The sequence below is a fragment of the Protopterus annectens genome, chromosome 5.part0, assembly GCF_019279795.1.
Source record: "Protopterus annectens isolate FY-2018-M chromosome 5.part0, PAN1.0, whole genome shotgun sequence".
Lineage (NCBI taxonomy): Eukaryota > Metazoa > Chordata > Ceratodontiformes > Protopteridae > Protopterus > Protopterus annectens.
The window spans coordinates 665205020-665228403 of NC_056735.1; the positions used below are offsets into that span (position 1 = coordinate 665205020).

The 23384-nt window shown below is 43.3% G+C and overlaps 1 protein-coding gene across 3 annotated transcripts in view; it reads right to left on the reverse strand.

The window, feature by feature from the left end:
- LOC122802746 (glycogenin-2-like) overlaps positions 1-23384 on the reverse strand; it is a 1303570-nt gene that overhangs the window by 852829 nt on the left and 427357 nt on the right. For all 3 annotated transcript variants that reach the window (XM_044072514.1, XM_044072513.1, XM_044072515.1), the window contains exon 7: positions 23106-23237. In XM_044072514.1, the coding sequence (XP_043928449.1) occupies positions 23106-23237 (132 nt within the window). The remainder of the gene's footprint in view (positions 1-23105; positions 23238-23384) is intronic.

A 23384-nucleotide genomic window follows, 5' to 3' on the forward strand; every position in this document is an offset into this window, starting at 1 on the left:
GTCCAGTAGCATAATCCAGTTAAAAATTACAGACTTACACTATGGTCATATTGGTTGTTCTTTCGGCTTTTCCCAGTTAGGGGTCGCCATAGCGGTACTCCAGTCTGCTAATGATTGGCAATAGATTTTTACGGTGCAGAGGGACCAGCTTTATGCCCAACCTTCAACGAAGGCACGCCCATTTGACGCATGTCTTTCAAATGCCACTCAACCGCAGGAAGGACATGCAGACTCTACACAGAAGGCGCTCTAGCAGAGAATCGAATGGGAAAACCTTTTACTGTGAGGCAACACTACCGCTGCACCTCCATGTATGGCCATATTGGTAAAGTTTTAAATTGTTTTGCAGAAAACTGCTTTCAGTACACATTTACAATTTGCATCTACTATTGCCAGTCATATGCTCTATAGCATTAACTATCAAAGAACCCAAACTAGTAATTTTATTATACCACCTCTAAAAATGTACACCTGCTTTACAGTAAAGGCATGGGCAGGTCCATTAGTTCTCTCATCCTGTGCTCGGTTCTTTATTAAAAAGAAAAACTAGCTGATTGATGCCACAAAAGTTTAAAGCCCAAATGAACAGTGATGGAGAACGGGCTCTTATTGGACCTGGAAATAGGAATGATGTAGCGCAGCCACCTCAACTTCAGGACAACGCTGTGGAGCCTGAGCACAAGATACAAAAATCGACTTTGTAGATCTATGGGATCAAGGGCTTCAAAAGGGGGCAGGACAGCCTTTATAGGTTATATCAACCACGCAATTGAGAAGCATCCAACATGATGCTCACACAGCAAACCTCTTCACGGTTTGGCATGCAAAGTTTGTGCAGTAAGGACAGCATTTAAAATGGTCCTCCATCAGGATGAAGGCCCCAGGTCTCTTGCCTCCAAGGAAACCAGTATGGGGATTAAGGAGCAAATGTGAAGCGCCTCCAAGGAAACCAGTATGGGGATTAAGGAGCAAATGTGAAGCACATTTTAGATTTGTTAAAAGGTTCATAACTCATCTTTTCACATTTACATGACGTTCCAAACTCGGGGAATCTAACTTCTTGCCAGCCTAACTATGCTGAAGTCTTAGTGTTTACACTGACTGACATTAGGATTAGTGTAAAAAATTTTCTACTTGCATACACATATTACAATTCTATTCAAGAGGTCTAAGACATCACCCAGTCCGGGCAACAAGAGTAACTTGTACTAACAAAATTAACTGTTAAAATCTGTAGATTCTTACAGAGTACAGAATGTGGGGATGTACTTAATTCTATTCACCGATAGTGGGGTCTTGTCTATGCAGTCAGTTCTGCTCATGGATATCAGTCACAATGACTATACCTTAAGTCTGAAAAATGCAACTCATTGAAGTGCAGCCTTAAAGCACGTCAGGTGTATACACACACCCAGACACCCCCTCCCCACCACCATGCAACCAAACCGGTTTGTTGCTTTGAATTGCTGTTGCTGTCATTCCTGTTCTTAAATTAGCCAGTCGATTTCATGGTTCAGTGAATGTTCTACGTTACTTCTGCACTTATGTGGGTAAGATGGAACGGGCATTGAGGAATAAAATTTACGAACATGTTTATATTACACAAAAAGGAGAGTAATGCCCCATACAAACATTCCTTAGTGTGGGAGGGGGTTTAGCAAGTTTTTTTTAGTATTCTGGATACCACTGTAATAGATCATAGGGGGGGTAATTGGAAGAATGGTCTGATGAAGAAAGATGCAGTGGCAAATCGAGACTGGGCTTCTAATCCCCCCCCCCAGGTTTAAATGAAGTAATTTCTATATCTCTGATATTGCTGGGAAAAGTTGAGAGATGTTAGACATTTATTCAAATCATTGTATGAATATCTACAATTATATATAGTTGTATTTGTTACATTCATTTTGTGTGGTACCTTGACCATTTTATTCTATTTTACAATGTTCATTTTTTAATATGAATTTTTATATTACTTTTATATCAATATTAAGTGAAAAATAGGCAGGTCAGTTACATCAACCTATTGTGTGGGTTGGGATGATATTTAGAGATTTAGGACGTGTAATTTTGTATTCTGATGAAGTCTCACTTTTGTGGAGATGAAAGTGCTTTATACACTATTATAGTTTTCATCCAGTATCCTGGTCCAGTGTATTTTAATGGATTAGTTATTGTTCGTGCTGGGGCTGATTTTCTTTGCTACTTATTTCTGCAATCAAGCGATTTACAATTTCAAGTGCCCATACAATTTGGAGTGCTGGCGTGGTTGGGTATTGTATACACACACAAGTACACATCTATATATGGGTCTACCATGCCAGATCAAAGACCAGTTCGAGACATCAAATCCACTAAACACCCAAAACTGCAAAACCTAACTCCAGGAAGTGAACCACTTGGCCACCATGGTGAAACTTGCCCTTCCCCACTGTAGTGCGATCTCAGAGTAGGAATATTTAGTTAGGGAGATGGGGGGTGCAGCCCCCCACACTTGTGGGTTTTACTTGCTGCATTTTTTTGTCCTGGTGGCCAAGTGGTTCAGTTCCCAGGGTTAGGTTTCACGTTCTGGTTGTCCGATGTTTAGAAAATTCAATAATGCAGTCTCGAATCTGTCTTAGAGAATGTGGCATTTTGATGTTGTGAAGTAGAACCATATACACAAGCATACACATTTTAGTTTTTAGCTCTAGGGCTAAATTTTGATTACACAGTACAATAAGACCATGTTTACTTGAGGTCTTGTGCAGCCAGTTTGACAGAATTTAGTATTGTTCTTGCACTATAAGCAGCCTGCATGTGTGTGCACACATTCTACCAATCAGCACATCTGCTACAGCCGTATTGGGGATCTGACAGGCTCCAATATTTACATTGTCCTGAACATTGTGTCTACAATTTACCTTGCCATTTTAAGCCTCTGTGGACTTCATGCAGATCTTTTATTTAACATTTGTTTATCGGGAAAGTCCTACTTGGAAAATTTTCAACATGGCCTTGGGAGAAATGCTCCAGACCCATGTCTTTAATATGGGAGTAGACCCACACGAACACAGAGGACATGCAGACTCCCAACAGAATGCACCTCAGCCAAAACAAACTGGAGAACCTCTCTGGTATGCAAGTGCAGTTCTACTTTGCTTGGTCGAGTCATATACTCTAACATTTTCAAGAGACAAAAAAATTATGAACACAAATCATGAACTACACAGTTTTTCCCAGGGCAAGTTAACACTTGCCCAATGTCAGGAAATATTCCCCTTTCTCCAGTGTAGTGCAATCCTGGAGTTGGTATACATAAGGGGTGTGGAGGCATAGCACCCCCCCGGTGGGTTTCAGATACTACAGTATTTGTGATGTTTTGGGCAAGTGTTTGCCTCGGGAATAATGTGTGGTTTGAGATTTTAATTTTTGCTATTTTAGTCTTGTGGAAATAATGTTTGAGTATTTGGGCTTTTGAGTATGCAAAGTAGATTAGGTACATACCATCAAGTTATTTAAAAAAGGAAATTAACTTACCAGAAATGACAATGTCATAACATTCCTCCTTTTATTACACTCTCCCATCATTCCATTCACACCAGATTGTATCCTATGCTAATCTTAAATGTATCTAAACTTGATTATGTGCCATCCTTAGGGTTAAAGAATGTTTTTCATTATCAGCAGTAATTGGGAGTGCATCACTGCTGAGAGGCACCTGCAAACAATGTAGCTTTAGCTATACAGTTTTTACAAATTAGATCCATCTGTCAGGTCAGCACAAATACATGTTGTAATGAGTTTTGTTCTGCATTCCTAGGTTTAAGAAATAAAACTAGGAGAGTTGAGCAGTTGTGCTTAAAGTACCTGGTTAAAAAAAAAATCTTTGTACTTTTAGGGTCAGCACACATTTTTGGCAATTCCATAGCTCCCATTTTTTTAATGCCCCCATAAAATCACATATTTGTGCAAAACATTAGGTGGTGGTTTTACAGTGACAAGTAAAAGAGTACCTTTAAAAAAGACGCACTTTTGTAATACTACATATATTCTCTGGCAAAATGATGCATTTGTTTAATGGGATAGGCCAAAAGACAAGTGTCTTTTCAGGAACAGCCAGAAAACAGCCTGGACAATAGGCTTGGCTCAGTCTGTAAGCTGAGACTGAAACCCCAAAAACAAGATGAAACTTGACTGTGTACTTTTGTCCTGAAGACAAAAAGATGAAAAAAAATTGCTCAAAGTCCTTCAGTATGACTAAAGCCAATTTGTGCTCCTATGCAAAGTATCAGATAAGCAAGTAAGAGCCATTTGAAGGCTACAGTCATGCAGGCAAGCCCCATGTACTTTGTGCCCCATTGCTGTCCAGTGCCAGTGGCAGCACTTGTCCCACCAGCCTGAGGGTAAGGCTTCAAAACCATCCTCACACAGACCACACTTGTGCTTCAGAACAGATCCCAATTAGCCCCGGGTTAAGGACTGCATCTCCCCCCCACACCATAAGCGAATTTCTATGCATAAGCCGGCTAACTGGGATATTACTGTATGCCCAAACCCCCCTCCTTGTGGTGACATGGGCACACATACCACTGCAAGAGCCATCTACACATGTGCATGGTCATGCTCCTCCACATTCACAGAAAAGGGCTACCATCTGCTTGGGCAGCTTGTCTAACCTTCCCTGTAGGTGTGACAATTGAGGGACCAGCATCCCTCCACTTGAGAACTCCTCCCTGTGCCATGAAATGCCAGAGCTGCTACTTGCACTATGGTAATCTGGGTACTAAATCAACATAGGCACCCACTGAACAACAGTTCACCAGACTGGTATATACTAGGCCAATGACCACGAGGGCCTTTGTAAGGCTAGCTGTACAACCCAACCTAACTATCCTTGTGCATCATGGGCATTTATAATAAGGGGGACGTTGGGAAGTTTTTAAACATTATGTGGAGGGAGTATGTTTGGGCATAGTTACTGTCTATCATAAATGGGGGCCATACTTGCAGTGGATTTCCAAATTCCCATCCACTGAAGGTTACACTTGGGGGTTTGAGATGGACTCAGCTTCATAGATGGGAAGTGTTCCAGAGCATGGGAATTCTCAGACCGATCTCATCAACACATCCTATTAAGTCACAAGCAAAGTTTAATTCTTGGATCCAACAGTTCTAATGCAGTTTTGCAAATGTACAGGACCAGAGCTGCAGAGGAAGCAGTCTGCCAGGCAACAGACTTCATCTCATTAACCTGCAGAAGACTGTAGAGGGCTTTAAGGCAATCTGTATAGGACAATGTTTATACCACTGATTCTCCTGGTAAGAAACTTTTGGGGCAATTCAACTTTTGCATGCTTAAGAGGACATTATACTAAATGATGGGTCTGACAGCTGAATAAGTGTCACTAAGGCTTCTTTGGACCTGGATGCCATGCCCTTAGATGGCAGAATGATTTTCTTGCTACCCTGGCCACATGCTGGTTAAAGGCCAGGTTAGTTCATCTTCCCGGATCCCTGGCTACCACGTCAAGTCTTTCATGTGCTGTCAATGGAGTAATTAGCTTGGTCTAACACTTCTCAAAAGGTACTATAATGCATTTCTTGGCATTGAGTTTTCATCTGTTACTGTAGCACCAGTCATTTGTGTTAGACGCTCATAAGGTGTCTCATGGGGAGAATCTATGATAACTCCCAATTTGGGGTCATCTGCAAGATGGTCAACCAAAGATCCTTCACACTGGCCTTTACCACCAAAAAACAGATGCCAAACAGGAGTGTTCCCAGCATGGAGTCTTGAGGTACCCTGCAGATAAACTGGTCTTAGAAATGGCCTCACCAATCCTGACTTCTTGGTTCTTGAGCCAGCTTGCAATGCAGCTAGTTATGTAGGGGTTTATAAACAGTTCAGAGAGTTTGTTAACTATACTTAAGTGGGGTAGTGAACACCTTACCAGATCCAGTTTTCCTCATCTATTGCCTTTGTGACATTCTCAAAGTTGTTCACCAGGTTTAGTAGTAAAGACCTTCCCTTGACAAAGTCAAACTGGGTTGAGTCCAGTGTCTGAAGGTTGCCAGAGTCTTTCTAGAATTCATCCCACTGTTCTGCAAATTAGACTAATCACCAATGGGTCTGTAGGTTTCCAGGGTTGGTCAATGGTCCAACCCTTATAAAGTGGGATAAGTGTTGCAGTCTTTCATTCCTGTGGTAAAAGCCCATTTTGAGGCTTTAGTTGAAAAGTGACTCAAGTGGTCCTAATAAGTCATGTTTCAAGTTGAGAGGCATTCTGAGAACTGTCAGGGCCCACTAAGGCAGAGTTTTTGGCTTTAGCAAGTGTCACCAGGACCTGATCTCTGCTAATAGTTTGAGGGAGTATTTAATGTGGGGATTTAGGAGGGACGGGGGGGCTGAATTTGAGCTAAATTTGTCGACCAGCAGTTTCATTATATTGCTCTGCTCAATGAAAGGTGGCATCATGAACCACCAAGTTCTGCACACTGTTACCTTTCAGGTTAAGTACATAGCTGTAGGAGGCATTAAGGTTATTCAGACAGGCCATCTTGACCTCATAACTGGCCTTGCTCCTCTTAACAGCTCTTATGGAAGTTATTCTGATTTTAGCCATAAAATGTTAGTTTTATATCCTATTAAGCTTAGGATTTCACCAGCGTGGTTTGTCTTTGGCTTATTTCTAGCAGGTATAGCAGCCTCTAAGGCCTTGTACAGGACTGTACAGGATCACTGAACAATTCCCATTGGTTGCTGTGAACACTGGGTTAGGAAGGGCACTGAATTTTGACAAACTGTCACTTGATAAGTAGTGCAATTTGGAGTACATGTCAACTGAAGCAGGATTTGCTGGAGTTACCAAGTTTTCTTCAAAAGGAGAGAGTCTTCAGTTTTGACCTCACCAGTGAGGTGACATGGGGGGGGGGGGGTGCAGTGCTCTCCCATGTTGACAAGCATCAGATCCAGTTTGGTTGAACCTCTTGTGGGTATGCACACCATCTGTTAAAGGGTATAGATGTTAAAAGTTAAATAATTATTCTGCCTGCAAGTGAGGCACTGAATGTTTCCCAATCTCAATAGGTAAAGTCTCCCATGAACAAGGTATTTGGTTTAAGGAGACTGTTGCCAGTAGGTCTAAGTACGAGTTATGGGATTCTTAGGACAGAGGGTGACCCACAGCTTGATAGGACATTTTATGGAACTTTGTCAATGGTGATTTGCACACTGATGATCTCAAAGGCATGTATGATGCTAATGTAGCTAGAGACTCTTGCACCTTTTGCCCCAGTCTGTGAGCTGATTGAATGTGTGGAACGCACTGAAACCTTGCACAGCTGGAGTACCTCCTACTGATTTAAACCATGCCTTGTTAAGTGGACAGATGCCTAATACTGCAAGTGAGGAGAGCTTGTAGGGTGTGCAGTTTTAGTGTCCTAGCTCTGGCAAGTTACACATTGGGTTTTAATTGCTAGGTCAGGTGGTTTGTCAATTTGACATTGACTAGAAAAGGCAATAAAGGGGTGGATAAAGTTTTTGCCAACATTTAGAAGACTGTGTGTGTGTGTGGGGGGGGGGGGGGCAGGTGTAGACCATCATTTGCAAAGTAATATGGTTAGTTATACCATATCCTCATGGTGCCAAATACTGAACATCCCTGGAAAGATCACAAATTATGCCAATTATTGAAGTCAAGCATATTTCGTTCATACCGTGGCATCCTGGTGAGAGTACAGTGCAAGGCACATGCCTGCTCAAGACACAGATAAGTAATCACTTCATATAATCCAGGGAGTGATGTCTCAGGTCAACACCCACATGGACTATGATAGAATCATACTGTTATCTGTTAGAGACTTGAGTGGATGCATAACTTGAAAGTCTGGCTCCAGATAAGCAACAGTTTTTGCCTTGTTCAGTCTGAGTAGTGCATCTGTATTGTACAATGGTGTCCTCTATAACAAGAGTCCAGGGCAATACATTTGCCTTACAGGCTTTGCTCTTTGGGCTTCATTGGGTGAAGGAGTGTAATGTTTGATTCCAGAGGATATTCATTGTAGGTTATAGGTTTAGGTGGTCTAAGGTTTGGGAAGATAGCTCTTAGTGCCTCAGTGTAATCTGAGGTGTGTTGTAGACAATGCTGTGGATGTAGTGTGTATTCTTGACAACTTTTTGAGTGCTTTTTGCCTCAAGTAAATGTGTATTACATCTCTCGCAGACCAGGTTTAAGGATAATGGTTGTAGGTAAACATGAGACTATTGCGGCATTATCTCAGGATGCCCACATCTAGCAAGCTGCTATGGAGAAATTTGGAAATTGCATATCCACATTGTCTGGACCTATATTTGAGTGTGCTACTCTGGGTTAAGGGCTGGGTTTATACATAGGTCTCCTGGGTGGTATCAGGAATTTCTCTAGTCTGCTCCTTTATTTGTTTAAAACTTTCATTTAGTGGCTACAGCTAGGAACTGTAATAGTGTGCATTACTATAATTGTTTTTTTTTTATTTAAATTACTAAATTGTAAACTTTTTCATACTGAGACTTGGATTTTTTTCTGTGGGTGTTCTTTCTATGCTTTTAAAGTAAGGTTTCTGTGTTCTGCTCAGGTGGCATAATCTTGATAAGAGGCCTGTTGTGTAGGCTGGAAGTTTTGTTTGTTTCTGGCAGCCCTTTTCTGCTGATTGTCTTCATTATTGAGAGAAACAAGGCCTTCTCTGTAGTAAGAGTGATTGGGTAATAGCAGGGGCTGAGGAGTAATCTGATCTTCCCAACTCTTCCATTCTTACTGCTATATAAACCTTGTGTCTTATAAAGGCTCTACTTGTATTGTCAGGCTCTGGATTGCATTGCATAAGTGGAAATTCCTTAAGATCCCAAGAGCAGGCCAAGTTATTTCTTAGTTATTTCACTGAATTGCACTTCTGAAACACTTATAATTGTGCTATACAGTTTATCTACTATATTTTTGCACTGTTAAAGCTTTGTTTCACTGCATTTATGTACGGTTTTAAACGGTTTTAACATTACTTAACTGTAAACTGCTTTTTCATACGGAGAGTTGTATTTTCTGTTTGCGATTGCTCTAGCCGAACTTTTCTGTGCATTTGTCTGTTAAAAGCATTCTGTAGTCTGCTCCTTGATCTGTTTAAAACTTTCATTTAGTGGCTACAGCTAGGAACTATTTTCCGACCCACCCTCACTAGTGTGTGTTCTTATACTTTGTGGCTTTACAGTTGCCCGACCATACTGTACATTTGATCTGTGACATTCCTCCCAGTCTAGTGTCATTAGTTCCCTCAATCTAAAAGGGAACATTTGTGAAGGCCAACCCACTCAGATTCTTAACGTTGAATTAACTTCTGTTCCAGCTTTCTCCATTTCCACTTTACTGGGAAAAAAAATTGAAGCTTGCTTCCCTTTCCTGTGGCAGGTCAGATACGGATTTGCAGTGTCCAGGACTGTTTTTGAGCTCCTAAGCACCCCCCCCCCTTAACTGGGGTTAAACTATTCCTGGCGCCAGAAAGTCTGTTTCAAAATTTCTCTTGCAACTAGCCAGCTTTTTAGTTTTAGCACTCATCTGTTTCTTTGATCTCTGCACTTGTTCAGAACTCATTGTAAGCACTAAAGTTACAAATTACTACAACACTCAACTTTCCTCACTAGTCTAGAGGAAAACAGTTTTTAGCACTTAATAAAGCACCTATTCAGGCTGTCTAAAGGTCAGCTCCCGGTGTTTTCTCCTGTCTGATTAATTTGGGCATCTTGGGACGATGCAGCAATTGCCTCATGTACACAGACAACCCTCTCCTCCTACCACCCAACACTATGACCTGTGAGAGATGCACTTGTATAGCCAAACTGGAAGCAAAGCTCTCTACCAAAGACAGGCCTAGACAGTCAAGAGAAGGTAAACACTTGCACCGCACCACACATCATAGTCCCTCAAAACCTACACCACCAAAACACACAGAACCACAAAACACACACTTACATTTGCAGAGGCTCTCTGTACTAATCTACCCAAAGAGAGACCTCCAAAGCAGAAATGTAAGCAACCTCCACCCCCCCCAACACAACCCAAATGACAGTCCACATACTCAGTGTGCCACTCAACTACAGCCCATAAGGCATAACGTACCCAACACTCCAGTGTGCCTGACTATAGAGTCACCTATGACTAATGTTCCACTCACCAGGCTAAACCAGGAAAACGTTAGTCAGCTACCAGTCAGGTGCCAGGATCCGCCACAACTCACGCACTCAGGTCACTCCACAAGTACAAATATGACTGTCATTGTCCATGTTGGTGTTAATGACCAGAGACTTGCCTCCCTGGACTACATGAAAAGAGACATGGAGGAGCTCTCCAATCTTGTAGCCCAGGCTGGTATGACCCTAGCCCTGAGTAGCATCCTCCCATCACCCAGAATGACACCACAGTACAAGGACAAAATGATTGACTAATTGGCTAAGCTTCTGGTGTCATTCTAATGGAATCCAGTATCTGTCTGCCTGGGATGACATGATAGACAGACCACGCTGCTTTGCCAGAGATGGCCTGCACCTGTCGCCCCACAAGTGCCTTTTTTAGGCAAGGTTCAAATAACAAATTCACCACCATAACAGGTACAAGCAAGCAAAATCTGAGGGTAATGCTACTCAATGCTAGAAGTCTAAACCTCAAAATGCACTCACTCAAGGCACTCCTTAAAATGGAGAACATGGACATCTGTGCAGTGACAGAGACCTGGTTCAAAGCTCCAGAGAGCACCCCTGCATTACCATGCTACAATTCATACCACACCTTTCTGCCACCAAACTCGGACCGAAACACTAAAGGTGGAGGCGTGTCCATATTCATGGAGGATATCCACATCTCCAAGCTAGTTGCTCAGTATAATGCATCCGAGATTATCCAAATTCAACTCTGGGCAAAACCGCAATCCAGATTGTAGCTTGCTACAGACCCCCCCCCCACCATGCCCCAGGATTCCCACTCCTCTTCTTGATACACTGGAAAATATTAAGGCACAACCCAACACTCTAATAATGGGTGATTTCAACTACCCTACCATTAACTGGGAAAACTACTCGTGTACCAACTCTTTTGCTCAACGTTTTCTGGAAATAATCAATTCCAATGCTTTGGATCGACTTATCCACACCCCCACCAGAGGCAGCAATATCCTAGACCTGGTCATTACCAACATGGGTGACCGGTGTTCCACACCAGAGGTCAGCTCCTCGTTGGTCAGATCCAACCACAAGCTAATCACCCAGACATCCACATCCCACTCCCACCCCCCATTAGGAAAACCGTAAAAAGCTTCTCCAAAGCCAACTTCACGCTTCTTAAGACAGAAGTGGCAAACTTCATTACACCCATGCAGATGGACAATAGATGCAAGACTGCCGAATCCTACACAAATGCACTCTATAAGCACTTATGAGTGCATGGATCGTGCTATCTCTAACCGAACCAAGATGCTATCCTCAAAAAAAAAAAAAAAGTAAGCCAATCTTGTCTTCTGCCATAAAACTCAACAGAAGAAACTGTTGCAAAAAAGTAAAATCACACGATTGGAGAAACTCCCTGGTCAGCCTCAGTAAGAAGCGGAGATCCCTCAAAATCCTCCAAAGCTAGTTATGAAAACTAAATTGCCACAGATTCTAAAGACAACCACGAAGCATTCTATAGCTATGTCAAAAATCTCAATGGCAACACTCAGATCTGCTCGGAGTTACAGCACAATGACACTAAATATACAGAACCAAGTGATATTGCCAACATCCTGGCAGATAGGTTCAGTGCTAACTTTACCCCCCTCTCACCCCCTAAAGGGCACATCTTTATACCGGAAGAATGCAAAGTTCCTGTAATCACGGCTGCACAGGTAAAAACTTCACTCTCCAAAGCCAAGAACACAGCATCCATGGGACCTGACAACATCCCAGACTGCCTTCTACATGAACTACAGAATGAACTGGCACCCCATCCAAGTACCATGTTCAGTCATAGCCACACCTCAGGTTTTGTGCCCATTGAATGGCGCACTGCGACAGTTATCCCACTCCACAAAGGAGGGGCCAGAGCAGACCCCGGGAACTACTGTCCCATTAGCCTGACTAGCCTAGTCTGCAAGGCCATGGAATGCATCATGGAACTCTAAGACATTGGAGCTCTCCAAACCCTGGACCCCACACAGTTTGGGTTTGTAAAAGGCAGATCATGTCTCCTAAACCTGATAGGCTTTTTGGTAGTCACCAAAGCCATAGATGAGGGTAAGGTGGTTCACACAGCCTATCTAGATCTCTCCAAGGCGTTAGACACCATCCCCCACTCTGGAATTACAGAAACTCACTAAACTAGGTATAAATCTCGGTCACAAGATGGGTTGCCAACTGTCTTACTGAAAGAACTCGCACTGTGAAAGTAGGACTCCAAATCAGACTTCAGACCAGTGACAAGTGGAGTACCACAGGGTTCAGTCCTGGGTCCTCTCCTGTTTGGTATCTACTTCTCTGAAGTACAGGCTAACACAGAAGGTCTTTGGCTAACTAAATTCGCAGATGACTGCAAACTAGGAGCCATAATTGAAACCAACGATGTGGACTATCCTACAAAAGGGCCTCACTGAGACAGATGCCTGGTGTCAAAGACATGGTCTCAAGCTCAATGCCAAAAAGTGCATTGTCATCCCCTTTGGTAAAAATTCTGTACCCATGAACTACCACATAGGCGGTAGTCTAATTAACACCAAGAGTGTGATAAGAGAGCTTGGGACACAGGTGGACAGTAGTCTCTCCTTTGATAATCACATCACCAAAGTGGTCAAGAAATCCTACGTGGCACACCTCATCACAAAAGGTTTCTCATCCAGAAAAAAAAAAAAAAAAAAAAAGAGGTCATTGTTCCCCTTTACTCATCACTCAGACCCATTAGAGTACAATGCCCCTTTTGGTATGTACCTCAAGACATCTACAACTGGAAAGGCTGCAAAAATACCTCAGAGGATTACTGGCCTCAGATGCCTTATGCAGACAGTCTCAAAAAACTCCAGCTATACTCTGTCACATATCGCCTACTCAGAGGTAATATCTGCCCAACATACAAAGCTGTGTCAAACCCAGAGCTGTTGGACATACTCCACTTAAAGAAACCCCAATCCCTCCGAGCTACATGCTCTAGGGACCTAAACATGTCACCACAATAAACAGAACATGCTGGAGGGATACATTCCTGTCCGAGACTTCCCATACTCTGGAACAGACCATGTCAAACAGAGCTCCTCATTAGCACTCAAGAAAAATCTTGATTGGATGGGTAAGAGGAAATTCACCCTGGGGATCACTTCTGTGGTTCTGCTCGACAGGGGCACAGGAAAATAATTTTCTTGGCTGGCGAAAGCAAGGGTACATTTATGGCTAGGCTTGTATAGGCCCCAAGGCCAATAGCCTAGTACCTACCTATGAACCTATGCAGTAGACTAGGTTAGATGTTACGATTTGATGATGTAACAGCTAGTGTGTGTTAAACAGCCCTAAGCTGGTCTCTTAGCAATTGCTTTGTTTTAGCTATACTAAGTTACAAGTTTTAGTTCAAAGGGTAGTTTTATAGATAAAGTTTACTTAAGAGCAATACTGGATTGCTGGGTAGGCACTTGATATGGAAAACAATGGGTGGAAAAGTACTTAACCAGATTACACAAGAGAAGCAGCCCGCTGAAACCAGATGCAGCTCACGAAAACAGGAAAAGGGTGCGAGGGCAGAGGGAAACCAACTGGAAGAAGCATACTTCCTAGAGGGGGATCCAATCAAAATCAATACTGAAGTTCGTCCCATGGTTAGAATTTCAGAAACAATGTCTCAATGGGAGCTGGGGCAGACAAAGAATGGGAAAAAACAGTAGCAACACCAACAGAAAGGAACCAGAATACACTTAAGCAGGTAAGCAGAAGACAAGCTTCTTTTGGCTTTTCCCGGTTAGGGGTCGCCACAGCAGATCACCTGTCCACTCATGATTGGCAGTGGAGTTTTACAGTGTCTAGTTACCAGCCCGGTGCCCAACCTTCCACAGAAGGCACACATTCATGCCTAGGGCCAATTTAGAGTGTCCAATCCACCTACAGCATGTCATTGGGATGTGGGAGGAAACTGGAGCACCCGGAGGAAACCCACGCGACCACAAGGAGGACATGCAGATGCCGCACAGAAGGCACCCCCAGCAGAGAATCTAACTGGAGAACCTCTTGCTGTGAGGTGGCAACGTTAACAGCTGCACCACCATGGCCACCCATAAGCAGAAGCAAAACTAGAAAAACATGTAGAAATACTAAAGCACACATCCTGGACGAGAATTCACAATACTTCCAACTACTGCAATCCCACCAGAATAAAGAAATTTGCCAGTAATGCTGTTTATAGAAAAAAATGTTTTAAATGACTAGATGAGGCACAAATTTGGCAGTAGGCACTGCTCAACCACAACTGTGAATGAAACTACAAGACTAAGACCACAGACATAGCTCAAAATAAAAACTGCTAGCTTATACTAGTCATCCTACTTGGGAAATGGAAACATACCAACTGGCTCACAGACAGGATTCAAGAAGTTAGAATTGGGAGTCCACCTCTACAAAGTGGCCAGCCACAAGTGGAGTCTCATCAATCCTGGGACCACTTTCTTGACATTTACTTCTCTGAAGTAAAGGCCAATGTCAATGGTCTCTGACTAAAATCTGCAGACTGCAAATTAGGAGCAGTCACTAAATTCCATACTGACAGATGTTCTCAGGAAGGGCTGACAAAGTGGAGTCAGAGCCATTGGTCTAAAACTAAATGCCAAGAAAGACACAACAGTATCCATTGGAAAGTCATCCACCCCTGGTAACCAACATACTGATACCACACCCTTAGCGGACAGTAATCAGCAACTTGGGGACAAACAGTAATCTAGCTTTTGACCACCACCTGTCTACAGTAGTGAGGATCATTCTAGGTTGTGCAACTTCTAAACCAGGGTATAGCATCTAGGTCAGAGTCATTGCTCCACTTGGCATTCATCAGACCCATGAATGAGCACAATGTCCCCTTTGTTGCGTACCTAACCAGGCATATCCAACTAGAACTTCCATACAGAGGTTCCTCAAAGAACACAGGGCATAAGTAAAATACCTTAAGCAGACTGCCCCAAGGCCCTATCCCTGTATTCTCTCCCCTACAGGTTTTTGAGGGGTGATCTATTCCTGGCAAAGGGCATTGCCAAACCCCAGTCTGATGGATCTCCCGCATAGCCACAAAACAGCACCAGAATTACCCGTTCTAAAAATGTAAACCTTGCCTGTGCTATAAATAGGACCTGCTTGAGACAGATGTATATCCCAGAGACTACCCTGTCTCAAACAGGCTCCCCCCATCCATGTGAAGCAAGAGTTCCTCCCTAAGCTTAGACAACTGGGTGGGGAAAGTACAGTTGTGCACACTTAATGTAGATGTTACAGTGTATTCACTGTTGCAGTCATCACATTTGGTTTATCTGCCTGCAGGTAGCCCTCAGCCGGCCTGAATACCAGAGTCTTCGGATTTCTGCTTTGGATGCAGTTGCTTCTTCCATGACATCAGGTGTATAAAACATGCAGGCGATGCCATTACATCAGTTTTTCTTGCCCCAGATGTCAGGTGCCCTCACAATAAAAAGCAGTTATATGGTATGGAACACCCCCAGAAAAAGCAAATGCACATGAAATATATGCCAAACAAGAAGGAAACAAAGTCAAGAGAAGTCAGGGGGCTGGAGGGAGGGTAACCAGAACTGCAGTGAATACACTAACATCTACACTTAAAGTGTACAAGACTGTACTATATTAGTGTTTCACTGTTGCAGTCATCACATTTGGGTTGATTCCCAAAGCTAAGGGAGGGTGGAGGTAAAGAGCATTAGGGCTAGCAATCAGGCCCTGTAAAACTGTTGTGCCAAATCCAGCTCTGGATTTAGAAAAAAAAGATAGGAAAGGTGGTAAAGCTTGGTGAAAGTATGTACAGATCTCTAGATAGCAGCTTCCAGGATGTCCCTTGGTAGGGACTCCTCTGAGAAAAGCCAAAGAGGTGGATGCAGCCCTAGTAGAATGTGATCTTATCCCCTGTGGGGTAGGTTTTCCATGGTGCTTGTAGCAGAAATGGATGCAATGGGCTATCCATTTGGAAATGGCTTGCTTTGAAATGGCCTTCCCCTCTGCCCCTGCAGCAAAGCTAACTAGCAGCTGGTCAGATTTCCTGAGAGGCTTGGTCCTGTCCAAACAGAATCTAAGCTGTCTGTGCACGTCCAGAGAATGCAGTATCCTCTCCCCTTTATTCTGAGGATTAGGGAAAGTAGGCACACTAATTGACTAATTTAGAGCCACACTAGACACCACCGTGGGCATAAAGGATGCATTAGTCCTGAGAGACACCCTGTCAGAATGTAAGATAATGAAGGGTTCCACTACCATGAGGGCCTGCAGTTCAGACACTCTTCTTGCTGATGTGATGGCTAGAAGTAAGGCTGTTTTCCAAGAAATGAATGTCAACTCTGCTGTAGCAGCTGGTTCAAAGGGGGGGGGGTGAGTTTTTCCCAATACAAAGTTAAGGTCCCAGGCTGGAGTGGGAGCTTTCCTGGGGGTCTTACATTTTTGGCCCCTCTAAGGAATTGTTTCAGCATGGGATGAGAGAAAAGGGGTGGCACAGTATTATAATGTGCTAAAATAGCAGAGGCATGAATCTTAATCTAAGAGCTAGATAGGCCCTTGTGGAGCATTTCTGTTAAATCTAGAATCCGAGGTAAGATGGGCACTGTTGTGCCCATCCCCTGAGCCTGGCTCCAGGAACAGTATTTTTCCACTTTTCTGAATAGGACTTCCTAGTACTAGGCCTCCTTGCCTCAAGAATGACATCCAGCACCTGCTTACTGAGGGTTGCCAGAGGTGAGCTCAGGGAATTAGCCAGACTGCAAGGTTCTGGGTTTGAAGCAGAGGGTGCAGAATCTGGCCCGCCTGCTGGGACAGCAGGGAAGGGGTCTGAGGCAGGTGCCATAGTTGTGGCATTGCCAGACTGCGCAAAAGGGGGTACCAGTGCTGACATGACCAGTCTGGTGCAATCAGAATTGTCCTTTGCTTGCCCTGCTTGATCTTTTAGAACCTTCGAAAGGAGAGGCAGATGGGAAAAGCATAAACTGAGAGACTTTCCCAGGTAAAGGACAGGGCATCCACTTTCCAGGCTTGACTGTGGGGAGTTCTGCTGCAGAATTTGTTCAACTGGTAGTTCAGACGGGAGGCTAACAGGTCTACCTCTGGTGTCCCCCATTTGTTCAAGAGCTTGAATATTTTGGGTGCATGAGATTTCTGCAACTCTCCCAGTGAATTTCATTTGCCTGGCAGGAATTGAGCTTGTAGGTTCACTTGGTATCTCAAAGCTGTATTCCACAGAGCCATGGCTAGTCTGCTGAGTGGCCAGGAATGGGTCCCCCCTGCTTATGTACCACATAACTATGGTGTTTGTCTTTACCAATAGTTGCCCTGGAAGAATAAAGTATTTGAAGGCCATCAGAGCATTCTGTACAGCTAGCATTTTTTTGATTGATATGCAAGTGCATCTGTATTGGGTTCCATTTGCCCTGAATGCACTGCCCTGCCATGTGAGCCCCCCATGCATAGTCTGATGAATCTATTAGGGTTTGGGCAACAGGGGTAGTGAAATGGGGTCCCTTGTTGTGGTAGCAGGCCTCTGCCCACCAATGGAACTCGGCCCTTAGACAAGGAATGATGGGAATCATTGTTTCCAGGTCCTGAGAACGTTGACACCAGAGACTTTAGATACCATTGAAGTTTCCTCATATGCAGTCTTGCATATGGAATTAACAGAATGCAAGAGGCCATGAACCCAAAGGTTTGCAAGATGTTCCTTTTTTGTGGCCAGCAGGTTGTCAAACTTGTTTCTCCGGAGTGAGGAATGCCATCTGGGAAGTTATGTAAGCTTGCTCCCAGGAATACAATCTGTTGGCAGGCTACTAGGTGTGATTCCTTCTCATTGATGGTGTAACCCCAGTGAGGTTAGAAGTCGCTATTACACCACCTGGCATTTGTAAAGAAAGTCCTGCCTTTCTGCCTGAATCAGGCAATCATCCAAGTATGGGTAAATCTGAATATTTCTCTGCCTGCAAAATGCAATGGCTGGAGGTGGGCACTTTATGAATACCCAGGGAACAGTAGACAAGCCAAAGGAAAGTGCAGTGAACTGAGTGCATGGAGCCCTCCCTGAAACGTAGGTATTGTCTGCAGGATTCCCTTATTGGGATGTGCAGGTAAGCTTCTTTTAAGTCTAGGGTTGCCAGCCAGGCATCCTTGGCTAGCATAGGAAGAAGCTGTTGAAGAGTTAGCATTTTGAATTGTGGAACCACCAGAAAGGTGCTGAGAATAGAAAGGTCCAGGATAGGACACCAGGAGTTTTCTTTTCTGGGAACCAGGAGCAGTCTTGAATAAAAACCTTGTCCCCTTTGTTCTTCTGGGACAGGTTGAATAGCCCTGATACTGAGGAGAAAACTTGTTTTTGGGCCTCTGCCCACTGATTTGTGGGGAGGTCTGGTCATCCACTTGGGGTTGGGAGTGAGTGGAAGTGAAATCTGTATCCTAGGGAAACAGTTTAAAAGCCATTTGTCCTGGGTAATGAGTTCCCAGTTTTTTTGCATGCAGGGCAAACTTTCCTCCTAAGGGAGCAAGTAGTTGAGCGGTGCTTGGATGAGTTGAGGATAAGTCATTCTGCCATTTTTCCATACTGGGGTGGCTTAATACTCCCTACTTTGTAAGTGGGAGCCCCCCACTGCTTAGATATGTGCATAGCCGGAGACTGAAGTCTTTGTGGTCTGCTGCTCCTGGGTTTGAACTGAGAAGGCCTGGAAAGGACTGGAAAAAATCTTTTAAAGCCAATGCCTACTGAAACTAGGAGGCTGTACTTGTAGACAATCTAAAAGTTTGCATAGATTTAGCTTTTTCCTCCATCCTTTTGAGGACTTCTGTTTTGGTGCCAAAAAGGCAGTCTTGGTTTAAGGGTACATCCAGTAATTTAGCTTTAACATTATCTGGTAAGTTTTGTTCCTTAAACCAAGCATGCCTTCTAAGAACAGACCCAGTGACAGCAGCCCTGCAAGATGCTTCTAAAGCATCAAAACCACATTGCAAAGTATGTTTACCAACTTGTTCAGCAGAATGCATTAAGTCTTGCAAATTTGTGTTCAGCAGAGTCAGGAATCGACATTTTCTGATTAAGTAGTCCCATAATATGCTGCTGATACTTTAATACATGAAACTGGCAATTTAACGTCTTAATTGCCAAAGTAGCAGATGTGTATACCTTCTTATCCCATCTGTCTAAAGCTCTAGAGTCCCTATCAGAAGGGGTAGGATTTTTAGCAGTAGTAGCCTTAGTCTCTGGAGCCACTGTAGAATTTCTGAAAAGGAATTTGTGAGTCAGATAATCTAGTACCCGTCAGGTTTCCTGGGAACTGGATTCCAAGTAAACATCTACAATCTCCAGAACAGGAGGAACAGCTAGAGGCCTCTGTTGACGCAGTTGTAAAAATTCCCCAAGTCTCTTAGACTCAATAGTCCTGGCTTTCCCAGCGGAAATGCTCCCCAAGGGTATGCAAGGTTTCAAAGGAAAAATCTTCTGGAGGGGAAGCAGAGGAAATTGAATCCTCATAAGTAGATAAGGGTAAATCCTGGTAGTCTGAAGGAACAGATATCGGATTCCTAATCCAAAGAAACAAAGAATATTAGTTCTAGGTCTCTTAGAGGGGGAAGGCTGGCTTCTCCTAATCAAGGTAATAAGGTCTTCAGCCATTCTAATAATTTGTTTTTGAGGAATATGGGCCTGAGAATACAGTTTGGTCGTCTGTTTTCCAGGAGTAGTGCGAGCTTTTGGTCCGATGTATTCAGTATTTCTAGCTGGAAACAGTCTGTTTAATATGAAAGTCAGTAGGTCTGAAAACACCCTCAGAAGCCACTGCCTGCACAGCAGCTCTGGACCCATCCAAGGTAGAGACATCCGCAGGTGCCATAGTCGAAAAAGCATCTCGTGGCATATTGGACTCAGAATGGGTCTCAGTAGAGGTCTGCAAATCTGTAGTAGCAGGTATCAGGGGCTGCAAAAGTACCTCAATGAGTACCGGCGGACTGGCAACTAGCTTAACAAAAGTGTCATCGGCAGTTTTGGACCTATGTGCTCTGTCTATCCTTACATTTTTTGGGAAGATCAGTAGTCGGATGGCTTAATGAAGCCATTTCAGAGTATGGAGATTGGGAACAGAAATATTTAGCTACAAATAGCCAGACGATGAATAGTTCGGGCATTGAACAAGGCACAAAACTGACAGCAAGGGATGTTGTGGTCTGGGCCTAAACAGATGATGCAGTAAGAATGAAAATCTGAGGTATTTGCTTCCCACAGTCAAGGCAATTGTTCATTTTTTCCGACATTGGTTAGAAGAAAAAGGATCCCCAATGGGGTACTTATCTTTTTGAACACTTCAGGTCCGAAACTCAAAAATGAAAATTTCAGGAGTCTGCCGACCGGCAGCTATAAACTCCTTCTGCATCGGGCACTGCAAGGCAAGGAAGGACTGATGTAATGCCATTGGCTGCATGTTTTATACCCCTATCATGGAAGAAGCAACATCAGACGCAGAAATCCAAAGACTCTGGTATTCAGGCCAGCAGAGGGCTATCTGCAGGCAGATAACCCAAATGCGATGACTGCAACAGTGAAACATGAAGAACATCTGGAAATTTATACCTGGTTTGGCACCTATGTCTCTAATACACAGGCAACCTGCAAACAGTTCATCTCCCAAGCCTCTGCTTACACTTAAAGGGTACCAGAAATTTTCAGATAAGGGACGCATGGCTAGGCTTAAAAAGGCCCTTGTGGTCAATAGCCTAGTAAATCCCCATGATCCTCTGAACCTATACCTCCAAATGTGAGAACCTGGAACAAAAGGACCTTAAAATCAGGGACAATCAAGAATGTTCAATTAGCATAAGATATGCATATTCAAATATGCATATTATGTACACGCCCTCATATGCAGAATTGTACAAAGACTAGGAATCATTTTAGAGCAGTTCTTTATTACACACATTCTCACACACAAATACTAAAGTATGAGAGAGCTTGAAGGAACTGAAATGACTGCACAATCAAATAATTCCTCTAAATAAATCATTTCCTAGAGACAAAATGGAAGATATAAAGCAGCTGATGCAAATCCTACATATACAGCAAACAAAGCAACACTGATTTTACAACCAGTATACAGGTATAAACATTAAGTCACCTTTGTTAAAAACAAGAGAGACAGACGCACAGAGACAGACGCACAGAGACAGACGCACAGAGACAGACGCACAGAGACAGACGCACAGAGACAGACGCACAGAGACAGACGCACAGAGACAGACGCACAGAGACAGGCAGGCGCACAGAGACAGGCGCACAGAGACAGGCGACAGAGACAGGCGCACAGAGACAGACACACAGAGACAGACGCACAGAGACAGACGCACAGAGACAGACGCACAGAGACAGACGCACAGAGACAGACGCACAGAGACAGACGCACAGAGACAGACGCACAGAGACAGACGCACAACACCACAAAACAAACCAACTAATTTATCCCCAAATTAGTCAACATGATTGCAAAAACTTCCTGCCCTATATCTATATTGGACTTCTACCTGCAACAAACAGGAATGGCTACCCTGGGAATTAGTGAATGCTTAGTGTTCAACAAACATCAGTCCACAGCATCAGGGAAAAAGCAGGGGGAGTAATCCTTACAGATGGCTCAAACAACCTCAAAACTCCGGAAAACAAATACACAGTTTGTCTGGTACAAGAACAGAGAGGAAATGCAAGCCAGAGACTAAAATCCTGCTGCTTCAGCTCTACATGCCTTCCTCCACTATGGCAAGCAAACAGGCAGTCTTCCAGATAACTGGCTGTCTATAAACTATACACGGATGACCCAATCTTTGTCTTCTTCAGGGCTCTCAAAGCTGGAACAGGCAGTCAGTTCTCCAGTGAACAGCAGAAACAGATTACCTTTCTTCCAAGCAGTCAAAAAACCAAGACCATTGTTCTTCCTGCACCAGTTAACATGCTGTCTAAGCATATCTAAAAAACTAGGTCCACCGGTATTAACCAATCCAGGCACAACACAATTGCAGGCTAGCAGTCAGTTGTAGATTTGCAGAACAGGATGCAAGCCAGTAGCATGCTAATTAGGACTGGTGAAGAGATGTTGATTAGTTGGATTGTTAGCAGCCAAGGAAGGGTCTTCTACCATGGATTTTGAAAAATATGGGAGCTTCACTTTATAAATTGGGCGGACAAGGATGTGGTTGTATTTTGATCAAGAAACTGATGCAACCGAGCAATTTGGGACATTTGAGAGCTACGGCTAGACATGCAGCACAATGTATAAATGTTAAAACTTTAGTAACACACAACCCTACCACAGCTGCAAATGAAGCTGCAAAGGCCAAGGTCCCCTAACTAAATTTTGGCTAAAACATGGGGGGGGGGGCAGAAAAGTTTAAAAACTCACAATGAATGTTTCACAGTAGTAGGTGTTTTACACAATTTAATGAGCTTTTCACAACAGTAGGCAATTTCCCCACATCTATTTCAAAAGCAATTTACTCTTACTGAATTCTGCATACTGTTTTCAGAAGTGTTTTCTTAATAGGAAATGCATCATAATGCTACAAACTACACTTCTTTGGAATAAGCCTTAAATCACTAATGTATTAAAATTTAACAGTATCATGCCAAATATCGCTTAAAGCATAGCTAGCACAATTTAAGGTGAAGCTCATCTTTGGTCCATTCTACAATTGGTATAAACTGCTGTAATTTGCTTCTAATCCACCAGTAGATTTTCATAAACTGTGATGAAAGCTAGCCCTCCTTTTACAGAGTTGTAAAGTGGCAATAAGCAGGCAAGTTACCCATCTGGAACAATGCTTTGTATACTCTGCTAAAAATACAGTGAGGCAATCAATACACAAAAGATCAAACTAAACTTACTGTTCTGCTGGTGTCCATGTTTGCTGGGGCTGGTGGTGGCACATATACTGGTGGGTGCTCCACATGGTGGTGGACATGAGGAGGTTCATGGTATTCCTCTTTGAACGTGACTTCAATTCTGCCAATGTGGTGCTGCAAAGAAAATCAGACTGTCATTCTCCAAAATTAAGACTACAGATTAGATCTTACTTTTAACTGTCCAGACAAAACTCCACTTTTCTACAGTTTTTGCTCTACATCTTCATTCTTAAAATTTCTCCCCCACCCCCATGCCATTTC